This window comes from Esox lucius, chromosome 12, assembly GCF_011004845.1.
Source record: "Esox lucius isolate fEsoLuc1 chromosome 12, fEsoLuc1.pri, whole genome shotgun sequence".
Lineage (NCBI taxonomy): Eukaryota > Metazoa > Chordata > Actinopteri > Esociformes > Esocidae > Esox > Esox lucius.
The window spans coordinates 22,471,158-22,487,991 of NC_047580.1; the positions used below are offsets into that span (position 1 = coordinate 22,471,158).

The following is a 16,834-nucleotide window of genomic DNA, read 5'->3' on the forward strand; positions in this document are numbered from 1 at the left end:
TTTGGAGAACACGTGAGCTCAGCTCAGCCATCTCAAACAGACGGGCATGCCAAAAGTGACCTTTATTAGTTGTTAATAGTCACCATTTTGTTTGACATACAAGGTATAAAAACTTTTAGAAAACTTGTTTATAGATGCCATGTCAGTCATGTGCCTTAGGAATATACGTGATAGCAGACTATTGTTCCTTTTTATAACCATGAAATGCAGGTTGATTGTACCATTGGCAGGTAGAATGATTATTTCACCAGCCATGCAGGCAGGTTGTCACACTGGCCTTGACAGTGCAGTTGTCACCCTTTCATGGGGACATAAAAATACTGTCCTAGAGTGGATTGTTGAAAGATTAATTGCCAGTTTGAGACCTTTTACCTAAAAACCTACTTGTTTAATGTTTCTATTTATGTAGTTTTATTCAAATTCTTGGTGTTTTTCAATGTTAGAATTTAAACTGCAATTGCTCGCAAAAACGTCAAATTAGTTCCAGTATAGTCAGGTTTCAACTAGAGAGCATCAGTTGAAGACCGTCTCCCACAGATACAAGTTGTTACCACGACAACCACCTTTTAGGGGCAGCTAAAAATGTCTGAAATATGTAGTATTTTTGGCTTAGACTAAACCAAGAATTTGGACATTGAACAGCAATGTACCACATTACTTGTTTTAAGAAAGAAATATATTTAGGAAAACTTGCTCATCATATGCATTTGTTTTCGTCTATGCTGTAATGTTTGTATTGAAGTGTTAATTTGTAAAATTACTTGACTGTTTTATTTTCTTATTTGCTGCTATTTGTTAAATAACCACATTCTGAACTGTGTCCGAGTAAGAATTCCAATAGTCCAAGTGTATTGTGCTAATGTGATATTGTGAGGTCCCAGGCCGTTCCCACCCATAATGTACATGATATGATAATGTGAGATATGTGGACTTTCAAAGTTTGCTCTTTCGTTTGCTTGTTATAGTACCTTTACTATAACTTTCTTGTCATTGAACAAGTACAGTACAACGCAATGCAGTTAGCATCTAACCAGAAGTGCAAATCGAAAAGGCAGAAAAATCTACAATTTGCAAGTATTAAGTATATATATATTACAAGTGGAATGTGTAGATGTGCAATGACGGCAAATGCAGTACAAATGGCAATGCTAGATGTGCAATTCAGGCAAATAGAGGAGGGAAGAAAATGTAAGTTACAAGTGGGATAATAGTTGTACAGGCATAAATGGCAATTCTAAATGGCATTATAGATGTGCAGTTGAGGCAAATTGAAGGAGTAAAGTAGCATGTGCAACCGGGATGCAGAGATAGCAGCAATGAGGTCCCCGAGATAGACGTGTGTGTAACGTCTGTAAAAATGCAAGTACGATGGCAATTCTAAATGTGCAAAGGGACAAATTGAATGTGTAAGGTGCATGTGCATTTGAATGTGTAAGGTGCATGTGTATTTTGAATGTGTAAGGTGCATGTGTATTTGAATGTGTAAGGTGCATGTGTATTTGAATGTGTAAGGTGCATGTGTATTTGAATGTGTAAGGTGCATGTGTATTTGAATGTGTAAGGTGCATGTGTATTTGAATGTGTAAGGTGCATGTGTAACTGAATGTGTAAGGTGCATGTGTATTTGAATGTGTAAGGTGCATGTGTAACTGAATGTGTAAGGTGCATGTGTAACTGAATGTGTAAGGTGCATGTGTATTTGAATGTGTAAGGTGCATGTGTAACTGAATGTGTAAGGTGCATGTGTAACTGAAATGCCTGGATAGCAGCAGTGAGGTTTCAGACTTTGCAAGGCAGTGTCAGGGTAGTACAAAGCGAGTAGTGCTGGCATGGCATTACATGAGTGTAGCCCATGGTCCTTTATCTTAATGCAAATGTACACTTATGCAACTGTACCTTTACCTTAAACCAGAACCAATGCAAGAGGGTTTTGCCAAGGCCCCATATTGATTTATATATTTCTACCAGACTGGGTGCTGTAAGTGGAACCAGCCAAGAAGAGCCATTGTCTCTGAGTTAATGAGTGACTGACTGACTGCCCGTTGTTAAATAGTGTGGTGGTTAGAGATGCAGACTGCCACACAGGAGATGGTTACTTTTCTCCCCGTCTCCTGTGGAGAAATAAAACAGTTCTCTCTTACTCGTCTTCTAAAAATGTATCTAGCCCATGCACTATGTAAGTCTGTTAAGTAGTCTAGCTCTCTGTTTGGTGCGATTACCAAACAGAATATCTGGTGCCGCAGACAAAATGTTGTACCCACCATAGTCAAAATATACATACTTTTTATTTTCACTAATTTGTAAATAGTGGAAAATCCATTATTGCAGACATTTTTGGTTTAAGGCAGATCTGTTTCCTTGAGGAGAGTCTATCATTTTAACGTCTTTTCGTCCTATGGAGTGAGGGGTGTAAGGGGATATAGGTTACCACTTTCTACGGCTTTTCATAGTTCCACCTTATGGCCAGTTGACATGGCATGACACCAAGGTCTTTACCAACATTCAAAGTTGCTCCCTTCTGGGCTTCACCATATTGTGATTCTAATCATGATATTTGGCTTTATATTATTCTATTGCTGACACCGCCAGACTGTGATCTGATATTGCAATAGGAATGTTGCAGTAGTTCATGGCTTCAATGCACATTATTTTCACAATATCGTATTAGCTTCCGTCATTGTGTATTCAGTAGACCGGGAATTTCTTTTAACTCTTCTTTGAAGATGTAGCTGAGGCTACTGTGGTGATGCTTTTACTGTTAGTGAGCCTGATATTGTTCTCTTCTCTTTTCAGAACACGTATGTTCCATCATAGCTTCTTGCTTGAGGAACCTGAAAGCCCAGCAGAGGACAAGGCTCCTCAGCAAGTTCACAGAAAATGACTGTGAGAAGGTGAGCTCTTCACTGATCCACCACTGGGAGCCCATTTCCACAGCAACATCTGTTAAAATGCACATTAGAAGACTTTAGTTCACTGATCAGGCTTCCTGGTATGCTTGAGGTGGTACATATCAACCTTTTGATTGGTCACTGTGATTGGACTAAAATATTGATAATGTCCGTGGTGGGACGTTTCCGTTATTTACCGCCAATGACAAAGGTAACTGTCCCTCTGTCTCCTGAGTGGTGCTACACACACACGGCCGTGGAAATACTACACGCTTGCCTCTGGCCGTCTGAATGTGTTTTATCTGTGTAGCTCCTTGCATTGTCTGTCTTGTCACTCTGTCCTACAGGTTGATCGACTGATGGAGCTGCATTTTAAATATCTGGAGGCTGTTCAGCAGGCTGACAAGAGGATAGAAGGAGAGAAACACGTAAGGACCCTTCACCCCGTCTGCTACTTACAGCCTCCGTTTTTACCTTAGCGGAAAATAAAGCTCATTTGTCCGGACAGTGGTCTTAGCACTCTTACGATTGCTCATTGGATTGTTTTTGTGACTCTAGTGTCAGGACAAATGTTCAACATCCCATAAAAAAATAGCACATTCGCTACCCTTGGGGTTTTGGGATTTGATCTAGACCAGTGTGACCAGTGCCCATTACTGGCCCTCAAAACTATTTCTAGCAGCCTTGTCTCATCCAGGGACTCCCAAGGTCTTGCCCTGCTTATCTTCTGGAATTCTTAGTTAAAAATCAGTGCCTTAAGCCATTACATGAAGATCCTCACCAATGCTGCTGCATGGACCTGCTCCGAATATACTGATGTGTGAAGGGAAGATGTCTCTCTGTTGTGGAGTCTTTCTGCTTTGTTAAGTGATGTCCAATAAGATCAGATTGGCCTCAGGTTACAGTGTTGTCAGTCTGATGCCTGGTGTTCCTAGAGAATGGAAAGGCCCAGACAAGTCTGCTAGCTGTGTGGTGCTCACTGAGAAAGATCGAAGAAGCCTGATAAGAGAGGTGTCACCTCTTCTCCACAGGAGAGGGCAGGTGAACATAATATAAATTTAACCCCCTTACAGTCTTTTGACCTTTTTTGATAGCTCAACATTTTAATATTTTTTTATGGGAGAAATTATGCAAAGTATGTGCATACCATTGTAGCAATTGAAAGGAAACCGTTTAGAGGTGAGGACAGCAGTTCACCTGACACCAGAGAGTATGGACAGGGTTTGGATTCCATGCTACTTTTACATGACTTTTTGCTGTATTTTTTGTAATGAATTTGGAATATGCTGGATTCATACAGTAATGTGACTTAGAATATTCCTGGAACATTTTGCATAGGTGACACATGAAAAAATGGGATTTAGTGAAAGGTATAAGTGACCACACACACCTCTCAAGTTGGCAGAGTAATTTCACTACACGCTTAACTCAAGGAAGTCTTCAACTATAAAGTATTTTCTTAAAGTTGAGAAATGAAATCAATTACAATCAACTTTAATGGTTTTGTTTGCTGTGCCTCCCTGCCATCATGCTATTACTGTTGTTTTAATGCCTACATTTCAGTCACAATCTTTTGTCAGGTTGGCATAATCTGTTCGATTGCCAACTTGACTGTCTAATTTACAAAATATGGCATTTACAAAACAAGGCAAATCCCAACTCCAGATTAAAACTTTCTGTGCCTATCAATGAGTCAGACATGCATTTACCGTAACTGCATGTGCTATAGTTACATTCCTTAGCACAAATATAGGCTAAATCAGAACAGTCCTGGGTATAAGACGTAACTTGTAATTGCACAACAATGTAAACAAAAGCTCACACTCTAAATAAGTATGCGTTATATGATACCTAAATAATTTGAAGTGGTCATTTGGTTTTAGTTTGCTTGACATCAGTGTATTTCTGAAATATTCCTAATCATCAACCTCTGTGTCCTGTTTAATTCAGTGTTTTAATCATTTGAACAGCATTTATTTTAAAAGTTGCCCAATGAGTGGGAGGGATGATGGCAACTTGTCTGTTGGTGAACTACAGAAGTCGAACCCAAAAAGCACTAAGTCATTGAGCCTGAGCATTGATGCAACCCATACCTTTTAATTTGTCTCGCATCAGTCTCAAAATCTGCTATTTTTAACCCTTATATTATCAAAGAGGGTGATTACCTGACAGTCTTCAATAGTTTTGAGTGCGAGTATGACCAAAGATGTGCTGTCTTCACAAGAACACTGCTACTACATCGTCCCAAAAGTTAATGTCGTTTGGTTACAGATTGAAGAAAAGTCTATATGTATCCAGCTGGGATTATTTCAGTCCTGCTGTGTCATGTGCCCCCTCCACTTCCCTTGTACAACTGGCTGCCATCAGCACTTCTGTTTTTATCACTCTGTTCTCGTTAGTTTTCTTTTGGGGGTAAGCAAAATGTTTTCCTCTGTGCAACATATTATGACCAGATATTCCACAGGAGTACACTTTACTGCATCTGATGAGTCCTCCAGACCTGAGTTTAATGAGCTGCTTATCCCCCCCTGCCTCCCAGTTTCCTGGTGGTGGTAATAATAAGGATGTGCCTGCAGATTGATTACGCAAATAAAAACGTGTCTCAGACTGACCTCAATACCCAGAGCCCAGCAGTGGCTCTTGTCTGTATACGATTAAACTCATCTCGTCTTACATTTAAAGGTTGAGTTAAGAAAAGCACTGTGAATCTCAAAACTGCATTTGAGATGGGGAGGCCAAGGGAGACAGATTTGTATCAGAGAGTGAAGACTTTGCTAAGTTGCCGTGAAATTGATTAGCGCCGACAAGTAATTACTGCTGCAGCCCCTGACAGGTTAGTCAGGTATCTTCTGACTGCAGCCAGGTTGCAAAGAGTAGTCTAGCTACCTACAGTTCCTCTACTGGTTTCCCATCCTAGGGGGAATGTTCCCAGTTAGGATAACCAAAATTAAGTGGACGGAGGACCCTTTATTACAGCTACATGTAAATATGTGATTTAGACCCTGTCTTTACTTTTTTGGAATTGATTTACTTTTTGGAATTTACTTTATAATGTATTTTAAATACATCTATTTTTAGTCATTGGTATTGTTTTGCTTCTAAATGAGCTTGAGTCGCAAATGCTTATGATATTTTCAGAATTGTTCTGAGGGTTTTGGTATCTGATTGAGGCATCCTAAATATATTTTAAAATGAGCATTTTAAATTAGCTCAGGCTGAATATAAAGTATCTTGATAGTATTTGCTTTTATAGAGATTGAGCTGTTCAGAGTAGTAATGCTCTCAGACAGGCTTTGGTATTTTAATGTCAAGCACAGTCTTACCCTCTAGCGCTACTTTTGAAGAAGAGTTTGATGTCATCACAGACGCAAACCTCTTTAAAGAATGAACTATTTGTTCGTATAGATTCTGGTTTAATATTCTTTTTAGTTGCCCTTGTGTTCGACTGCTTGAGCAACAGGGACTGCTTTTTCTTCATGCCAACATGATGCCTCTCTCGGTGGTGTCTTCAGATACCATAATATCCCTTGAAAGAGATTTAGTCCTTTGGGGGCGGGCCCATGTCTGTGCCAGCTGTCATGTTCCCCACCTGGGCTGGCAGTAGGTTGACGGCTAACATGCACATCAAAGTTCTGTTGCAGTCCTGGTCAGCTATCAAGATGGTATTGTTAGGAGTTGGGCACCACAAACTGGAGTCTTCTGTCTGTTTGCAGGCATCATAAAGATGATTAATGTGGCTGTTGTGTGTATTGACTGCCATACGCTATTGGCATACGGACAGATTTGTTAAGACGGATAACTATGCAGCGTTCCATGCGAGCAGGGGCAGCAGAGCAGACCGCCTGGCTGCTTCTTTTTAATCAATTGTTTTGTCTGTTGACTTGATCGATATATAAAATTGCATTTTCAAAGGTTGAGAAACAACACTTGAATTTATATAGTTTTTGCCTTTGTTTTTGTCCTGTGTCTGTAGGAAATGGTTAAACGTGGTGAGATCCTGGATGATGTGATGGAGGATGAGTTCTACCTACGGAGATTGGACGCTGGGTTGTTTGTCCTCCAGTTGCTCTGTTACATTATGGTGGAGATCAGCAACTCTGGGATTTCCCAGGTAGGATCATTGTCAGATTTACACCTGAAAAAGACCTACGGTCTCCACAATATATTAATATTTTGGGAAATATTTGTAATGTATTTTGGGAAATTTTAAATGTTTCTTCTATAAGTATTTACACACATTAATATTTTGTTTTGATGTAAAAACACCTTAAAGTCTTTTCAGGGTGGTACCAGCTTTGCACACAGTGTCAAAATGATTTTGGCCAATTCTTGTCAGATTTGCTCTAGGTCAGCCATTGTATCTATTAGATGTATCCAAGAGCTAGCACACCTGAATCCACGTATTAACTAATTAACAAGCCCTTACGTGTTGAATCAGGTGAGCTATTTCAGGGCAAAAACTAAACTGAGATGGCTGGGGGGTCCCCAGGAGATGGTTGAAGACCAATGCTCTATGTTGTTCAGATTGATTGAATGAATGTCCAATGTTCACAGATTTAATTGGGTCGCTGTAGGACATTCACATATTTTTTCTTGAGCTATTCTTAAGTTGTTTCCTCCCAAGCTTCAGTTTTACACCTCACTGAAACAGGTTCTCTTGCAGTGTTTCTCTGTGCTTGTTAGGGCAATTTCTTAATCTGTGTAAACTGGGAGCTTCCATCGCAGAGGTTGAATATTTAACACAAGCAACATATTTTAGTTTTTTTCTTTTCTTAGACATATCCCAACATGAAACCAATGTGACCTTACACTAATTTATTTAGAGTTTGTGTTTAAAAGGGGACATTAATAGGATTCTTACTGTACTGGTAGCATATTACCAGAAATGCATCCTCTTCCTCTTGTTCTAAATAATTGTTCCAAGTGCCTGAAAGACACTATGCTTTCCATTCAATCCAGCCTCATTAATTCAATTAGTGCAGTTGATGATTGAATAAAGACAAGGTTTTGGTTTTAATGTTGCAATAAGAGCTACTTGGAGTGCAGACCTCAGACCCAGTTCCACTCTTAACACATTTTAACCTACACATCTGTTAGGCCGACTGGACAAGACCTTGAAAGATTAGGTTTGAATCAGTGCTGGATCAAATGCCTGCAGACCCAGCTCCTCAGATAGAGGGGCTTATTTATTTCATACAGTAGCCTGTGCAGTTGTAGGGCCGTGACACCCGGTCTAATGGACCTACTTGGATAAAGACAGCTTTTCCACGTCAAGTGCTGGTTTTGGGAAATGGTTGCTACAGAGCTGAGATTTGATGGTTAAGAAATTCCAAGCACACTACAGGAAGCTGAAAAACCCTACTGGGATAACAGGATAGCCTGCAATTGTTTTTTCAGATGAAGGAGAATGTATTTTTTCTGTTGGGACAGGAGAAGGAAGAGTTGCTTGCTCGTGCCACATCTGCAGATTCCACTAAGCAGTTCCATAGGCAGGCAGACACTCATGACAGGAACCATGAGGATTGTTTGACTAAATCATGATTTTAGATTCCTAAAAAATAAGATGGTTTGACTGAGATGTCGTGTATAAAATTGACACTGAAACATTGGCCATGGTTATCCTTTTGTATAGTGAAGATTTCATTTTACAAGTATGGACATGTACAACCCAATACCATGTTGTTGAAAGCTATATGGGTTCTGTACCAGCTAGCTATGCCCTTCATTCAGGACCAGTCATAACCCCTTCTGTCCTTTCATTCGGTACCAGTCATTACCCCTTCTGTCCTTTCCTGTTTTCCTCAGCTGCAGCAGCGGGTACATCAGATCCTCAACCTGAGGGGAGGCTCAGTCAAGGTGGTCCGCCACATCATGAGAGGTGAGAGTCCACTTTGCTTTAGGGAGCCAGCTTTGCATTGACATGCGTTTACTCCAAAGCACTATCAAATGTATTTCTAAAACACTTTTAACACCAGATTCAAATACCCATCCTAAACCCAAAAAGAACAATCAAAGCTGATGTAGAAGCACATAGTGGGACAGTCCTCTTTTGGCTTTGCTGTCTGGGCACCATATATTTCTTTTGGCATCAAAAATGGTCATATGTTGTGGCAGGGTCATGGCACAACATATGACCATCTTTCTGTCAATTTAAACTGAAATCGTATGCACGTGATCACCTGCTGCTGGCTGCTGCCGGAGTGAGAAAAAGGAGGCTATACATTGGTATCATCTATTCTTGATTGTTCAGATGTGGAGGGCAATCTGTGAAAATGTACTGATGTTAAAAGAACTGGAAGAGTACACTGTTTTGTTTCATTGTTGTTACATATTTTCCTGCTAGTCGGACATGGCTATTTAAGCCAGGCCAACTTCTTTGTATTCGTTCGTATTTTCAAACTTATTTAATTTTAATTTCATTTTATAGTTGTTGTTTGCTGTAATAGTTAATTTGATTTTTTATTATTTATCATTAATGAAGTTTACAAATGTCTGAAAGTGTGGCCATTTTCCTATTAATCCACTGTGGTGGTGAGCACTGATGCCTCTCAGACTTAGTTTGATTCATTTGAGATGAAGGAGAATGTCTTAGAGTTTGACCTGTAATCTAACAATATGTTTCTTTATTAAAATATTTAAATTATAAATGAACAAATTATAGTCTCATACTGTAGGCATATAGGCTCTGGGAACACTCCACTGGCATATCAGCAAGCTCACAGAGTACTTTGTCTCTTTGTGAAAATCTCTATGCTATAGGCATCTATGCATGCATTTAGCCCCCAAATGTCCACCTGAACCATCAGTGTGGTGTGGGTCCAGCAGGTGTGTAGCCTCGGAAAGTGTGGTGCATTTTGGTATTGGAGGCTATTCTGCATTTTTCACATTTCATTCTTGTAGCTATTGGAATCCTGGCTGAAATGTAAATAGCTGAAACAGTGCAGAGTTGGTGGACAGGTAAATCAAATGCACTATTCTCCTGATTGAGGGCATTCTTTCAGTGCTACTGACACCTTTCAACTCACCAGCCGCTATAGCCACCTATGACTCTGTTAATAAAGCCACCTATGACAAAAATGCTAATAAAGGCCATTTCAGTATATCCATAACGACACTAATAATTAGATCAAAAGGAAGTAGCTTTCCTTTTGCTTTGTATAGGTTATGGCTAAGCAATTAAGCTACCATGCCTAAAGAAATGCTGCAAAAGGGAAGCAAGCCACAATTAATCATAGGCTTGTTGCATTGTGATGCTTCACTACTTATTTTAGTTTTTATGAAATGAGGTGTCTGCAGTCTCTTGAAAAAGTATTCAGACCCTTTCCTCCATCCTGGAGGAGCTGGACTACCTGTGCAAACTGAATGGGCTGCAGGTACCACCTCATGCTACTAGTAGTGACAAGGACACTAACAAAACGCGAAACTAGGGAAGAATTAGTCAGGAAGCATAAAGAGAGAGCAATTGTCTGTGGTCACCACCTGCAAAACCATTCCCTTTTGGGTGTTTGTCTTGGTGTTGCCTCTCCAGTGCACCTGTTTCACTTTCATTTGCACCAAAACAGGTGACACTGATTCACAATCGCTTATGCTTCCTAACTGGACAGATGGATAGCACTGCAGTTTAATAAATTTGGCGTTATACGGTGATTACGTTTTCCCTTATTTATTTTTTTGCAGTTTGCAGAATGTTGGTTAAATGCTTATGTAAGCAGCATATATCAGTTTTTTATTACAAGTATTTACCAACATAAAATACATTTTACATTACAGTATTTCATATTTGAATTTTTTTTCATTTCTTTTTAAATGAACTATCACCCTGAAAAAAGTTTTAATTCACAATTATTCTTTGCCACTTGATATTGCAGACAATCCCAGGCGGTTGTGAGAGACTATGACGTAAGGCTAGATCATTCTTTTAGATGGCCAGTAGGGTCAAATAGTTATCACAGTGGTTGTAGATAGTACAGCGTCTCCCTCTCAGGAGATATCAGTTGGTTTTGTCAGTTGAGCTCTGAATTTATGGCGGCATGTCAAGTACAAAAGGAAATATAGATAAGTACAGCTCTTGCCTATTCATCGGCCTACCTCTCTCATTCTTTACCTAAAAGATAAATTTACGTTTGTCCTCTATTTTGGGAATTCATAATTTGAGTTATGTATTTACCTCTGCCATTGTCAACTAAGACAAGGCAGCAAGCCTCTCTCAGGCCTGCTGACATGTGCTGGTGTAAATAGAGCCATCCGTCATGTGTGACAACTTGAACAAGGTATCAAGGTGGCATGTTGTTGTGCAGTACTAGCCCCTCTTTCCCTTTTCCTTCAGAGCTAACCGTTTACACATAACTTTGTACTTGTATATTTGCATGTGTGACAGTGTTGTCATTAGAGGGGGATGATCGTCCTTGGCCTCCTCCATTAAAAGCCTGCATTTGCATTGGATGAGGTTCTGCGTAAAGAGGTCCAGTACATGTAGAGTGGATGTCAATGGCTCTGAAATTAATTCATCTTTTAACAGGAGGCTGTCTGAGTGGAGGTTGTCTATGAGGACCGCTGATAAATTTAGAATGAGAATCTAATAAAAATCTGTATTCTTGCACCCATTCTACAATATGGAGCTTGAGAATAAATTCTAACATGTCATTAAGCAGAAAAGCTCAATGGGGTGTTTTACATGGCCACAGTTAAGGGCTGTTGATACACACAATGCAAAGTGTAGTGCCTGGATACAGCCCTTAGCCATAGTATTTTGGTCATGTAACGCCAACCCCTGCGTTGTGTAATTACTGTTACAAACCAGTTATCAACGCAATTAAAACTAGAGATGTCGTTTGTGTGGTTTCAAATACCACGTCTTTCAACAAATTAGAATCAAATTTCAAACCACTAATTTTATAATGACTTCATAGAATTATGCACTAGGCATATTACATTATGTCTGCTTCAGATGATAGATGACATTTGTCCATGGCTCTACTGTCTAGCAGCCACTTTGTCTGTCCAGGCATGGTTTAATTGCCTTATTATCGCACAGTCTCCCACCTGATGGGGCCTGTTTGCCTTCATCTCATTGCGGCAGGTCCTCTGGAACCATGATATCGATAAAACTGTTGGGGAATTACACAAGCTCAGGTCAACAGCTGCTCAGTAAAATAACCCAACCTGTGAATTCACATGGCGGAATTTACTCCTTCATGGCCAAGAAGTCTTGCATTCAAACTACATAAGATACAACTTTTGAAATGCTTTTCAGATTTGTACTTTAAACATTTGTTGAGACAATCATGACGAAATTACAGATTTTTGGCACTTTGTATACGGCCCTAAGATTATTTACCATAAATTATATTGACAAAATCTTGGTCAACATTGTTATAGACTACTCTTCATGTTTTTATTTAATGAAACAGTAGAATTAGAACTTTTAATATTAAATGAAATGTTTAAATATCCTACACAAAAAAATTAAGGGAACACAAATCACACACTGGATCTCGATGAAGGAAATTCAAAATATTTACACTACATTCTGTAATTCAAAATTACGTCAATGGAAATTTAAATCAACCGATTGAGGGATTGAAACTCACTGAAAATCTAAGTAAACTATTGAAATCACAGGCTGTTCCAACTTGAGTGAATTTCATCATGGCAACTCATCATGTGACTCAGGCACCCACATGCTTGTATGCACTCCCAAGAGTCTGGGCATGCTCCTTATGAGACGGCAGATGGTGTCCTGGGGATCTTCTCCAAGACCTGTGTCAGGGCATCAGTGAGCTCCTGGATAGTCTTTGGCGATACTTAGCAGCATCGGATGCAGCAATACATAACGTCCCAGAGGTTCTCTGTTGGAGTCCGGTCTGGGGAACGTGATGGCCAGTCAATGGCATCAATGCCTTCATCAGCCAGGACCTACTTACACACTCTGACTACATGAGGCCTGGCATTGGTCTGCACCAGGAGGAACCCAGGACACACTGCACCAGCGTAAGTTCTGACGATGGGTCTGAGGATTTCATCCCGGTACCTAACAGCAGTCAGGTTACCATTGGCTAGCACATGGAGGTCTGTGTGACCCTCCAACGATATGCCTCCCCAGACCATCACTGACCCACCACCAAACCGGTCATACTGGATGATGTGACAGTGAGCATAACGTTCACTATGGCGTCTCTAGACTGTCACATGCTCAGTGTGAACTTGTGAATTTTCTCTGTGAAGAGAATTGGACGCCAATGGCGGACCTGACAATTCTGGTGTTCTCTAGCGAATGCCAGTCAAGCTACATGGTGCTGAGCTGTGAGCACAGGTCCCACTAGAGGACGTCGGGCCTCATGCCACCCTCATGGAATCTGTTTCTAACACTTTAGTCAGAAACATGCACACCAGTAGCCCGCTGGAGGTCATTTTGTAGGGCAGTGTTTCTCCTGTTCCTTCTCACACAAAGGCGGAGTTATCTTACTGCTGGGTTGATGCCCTTCTACGTCCCTGTCCAGCTCCCCTTTGTGTAACGGCCCCTCTCCTGATATCTTATCCATGCTCTTGAGACTGTACTGAGAGACACAGTTTACCTTGCAACAGGATGTTTGGTTGTGCCATCCTGGAGGAGCTGGACTACCGGTGCAACCTGAATGGGCTGCAGGTACCACCTTATGCTACCAGTAGTGACAAGCACACTAGCAAAATGCAAAACTAGAGAAGAATCAGTCAGGAAGGATAAGGAAAGCGCAGTTGTCTGAAGTTTAATTGATTTGGTGTTATACTTTGATTACATGTTCTCATGTTTTTTTTGAGCAGTGTACTTTCCAAACACACTAAATATCTTTACTGGGTTGTGTAAGAAATAATACATTTAGAAATGGTATGATGAGTCTATGCTGTTCTCTAGGTTGGACTCCACAAAACAAGAGTGGGGTTTCTTAAGACAGTTTAGTTGTTTGGAAAGATGTTATTTTAACTGAACTTCCTCCCAAATCGTTTGATAAAACGTTAGCTAGTTCACCAAGCTAGCTAATTACTGTAGCTTGTTAGCATCTAAGCCTATCTAGAGTAAAAAATACCTTGTTTATGCTAAACCTCTTATAAACATTAGAGGGCTGAACTTTAGAGGGATACAACTTTATTTTGACTCCATTCCATCCATCCATCCATCCATCATCTTCCGCTTATCCGGGGCTGGGTCGCGGGGGCAGCAGTCTAAGCAGGGATGCCCAGACTTCCCTCTCCCCAGACACTTCCTCTAGCTCTTCCGGGAGGACACCGAGGCGTTCCCAGGCCAACCAGGAGACATAGTCCCTCCAGCGTGTCCTAGGTCTTCCCCGGGGTCTCCTCCCGGTGGGACGGGACCGGAACACCTTCCCAGGAAGGCGTTCCGGAGGCATCCGAAACAGATGCCCAAGCCACCTCAGCTGACCCCTCTCGATGTGGAGGAACAGCGGCCCTACTCTGAGCTCCTCCCGGGTGACTGAGCTTCTCACCCTATCTCTAAGGGATCGCCCAGCCACCCTGCGGAGAAAGCTCTTTTTGGCCGCCTGTATCCATTCATATTCAAAACACTTAAATACATTTCCACAATGACCACTTGCAAGTTTCAAATACATTGTTGCTGTTGGTAGTTAGCTAGCTAATAATTTGAAATGTATTAGCATTGACATGACATAAGTTAACATTAGTGATGGCCATTCAAGGTTTCATTACCATTCTTCTAGCAGCAAGATGTACATTTTGTTTAATGTCCGTTTCAATGTTATTCTTGTCTGTTCTTTTTCAAAGATTAACTATATTGCCTTATAAATTTCAATGATGGCTTTTATTGTGATAAAGAAAATCTGAGTGCTGCCAGCATAATATCCTGCTGCGAAAATAACGCTAATGAAGCCTCGAATGGCCATCACTAGTTAATATACCTCTATAGAACAGCAACAAAACAGCCTTTTGCCCCTTCAATATACTTTTTTTTCTTGCTACATTGTCACCCATCCTGTCTATTTTCCATTCTCTGTGGTAACCTTATACCTTGCAGAGAAACTACCTTTTGGAAATATTTTAAAGTATAATGCACATCAGGAGGTATGGGCCTAGCAACATCTGGTTAGTGGTACAGTAGCTGAAAATACTGTTCATAGATACTGTAAGATGGGTGGTGGATGCCCATCCAGAGACATGAAGCTTGTCTTTCTGCCATACCCGCTCAGGTTGTGTAGTCTGAGGTTGTGAAGTCTTGCATTATGAGAATACTGAATACAGATTAAAGGTGTTATTCTTGGCAGAGTTCTTGAGATCCTGGGTGCCTTGACAAGCGTTGAAACAGTCTGCAATCCCTGTTATCTCCAGTACATAGGCTCATTGCTGGTGACACATCAGAGGTGACGGCTGAAAGTGTCAGTAGTGATTCATTTTCAAAGGTTTTTCCATTCTGCAAGTTTGCAGGCTAGAATCCTTAGATGATTAACCTACTTGTCGACAGTGAGACTGGCCTGAAAATGAAGTGTGACATTTGCGACCAAGCAGGAAGCCCTAGTCAGTGACCCAGCAAATAGTGGCAGCGTTTGCCTTATTCCCCTCAGCCTGGTCGCTGCAGTGACAGGAGGAGCGCCTCAGAACGCCCGCCTGTTATTCTGTAGACCGGGCATGTCTTCTTAAGGCTAATTCCATGCAATGTTGTGATTGTGTGAGTATATTATAGACAAAGATTTCACAAAATGATTTTTTAAAAACTTTATTACACTGAGTGTATTGTTACTACCAATCATCATGAAAAGTCTGTTATGGGATAACTAAAAACTGTTTTGGGAGTTATTGTTTTTTTTTAGTTGTATTGACAAATTTTCATATCCAGTCTTTTGAACTACTAACATTGCTGTTTTCTTATAGTAATCTGGTTAATCTGTTGATGTTGAGCTTGCTAACATTAGCTAGCTTCCTGTTTGCCTTGTCTTGTTCAGTCGCCACCCTCAGGGAGAATGACAAAGCATATATATTCCAATAATCTACTCTTATTATTATTATTATTATTGCCTAATTTTGGATTTGGAATGTACTTTTTACTGGCTAATGTCCCTAGCACATGTCATTTGACCTTTGCTGCCAGAGTAGGAACATACTGGACTCGTAGAGTAGAGTGAAATAAGGAGCAAGAAGTCCAGACAGAATACTTCACTATTCCACATGCCCTAATGTATGTTGGGAATGTCACTTTTCTGACTCTTTAAAGTTGGACTGTTTCACCAAACCGTAAAGAGGATTAGAAACTTGAGTAGGTTACACCTGTAAATGGGTAGTTCCCAACCTCTTCCCAGATGAATCTATAAACGTGCCGTTCCATAATGGGGAGGAACCAGTATATTAGTCAGTATTTTTCTTTTCCAAATCTCTCTTTTTTTGTTGTCTGGTTTAAGCACTAAGTCCTGGGTTTATTTACCTATATATGGCAAACTGCATGTTCATGCTCCTTGCATGTGTGTTGTTGTAATTAAGGAACATTTTCCCTGATATTGAATTCCCTTTCTGTTTTGATGTGTGAATTACAGGAACCAATCCCATGAGGTGATCATAGTAGGCAAACTCAACTTGGGGGGGGTTTCTGTGTCTTTCAGAGTATGCTGAAAACATTGGTGACGGGAAGAGTGAGGAGTTCAAAGCCAGTGAGCAGAAGAGGATCATGGACCTGCTGGAGAACTTCTAACCCTAACCAACCTTGGGAAGGTGACCTGAATGACCAGCAGTCAGAACGTCTCCATGGACACAGGGTTCCCACTGCAGACAGGGTCTAGCAGGTGGATAGAAGCTCCATTGATGGCTCTGTCCATGTCAGGGCTATAACTCCAAATATAACAAGAGATATGCAGTCTTAAGCTGCAACTCTGACTCGCATGTTTTGTTTGATTTGATTTGTGTATTTTGTAATAAATATTTGATAATAAAATCCCATCTGTAAAATGCGA

At 40.6% G+C, this 16,834-nt stretch overlaps 1 protein-coding gene across 1 annotated transcript in view; it reads left to right on the top strand.

The window, feature by feature from the left end:
• Positions 1–16,834, top strand: part of ctnnbl1 (catenin, beta like 1) — a 33,612-nt gene extending 16,778 nt beyond the window's left edge. Inside the window, exons 12-16 of the mRNA XM_010891462.3 lie at positions 2,794–2,891; positions 3,236–3,316; positions 6,862–6,999; positions 8,694–8,766; positions 16,487–16,834. Coding sequence (XP_010889764.1) covers positions 2,794–2,891; positions 3,236–3,316; positions 6,862–6,999; positions 8,694–8,766; positions 16,487–16,575 — 479 coding nt within the window. The 3' untranslated portion in view covers positions 16,576–16,834. The remainder of the gene's footprint in view (positions 1–2,793; positions 2,892–3,235; positions 3,317–6,861; positions 7,000–8,693; positions 8,767–16,486) is intronic.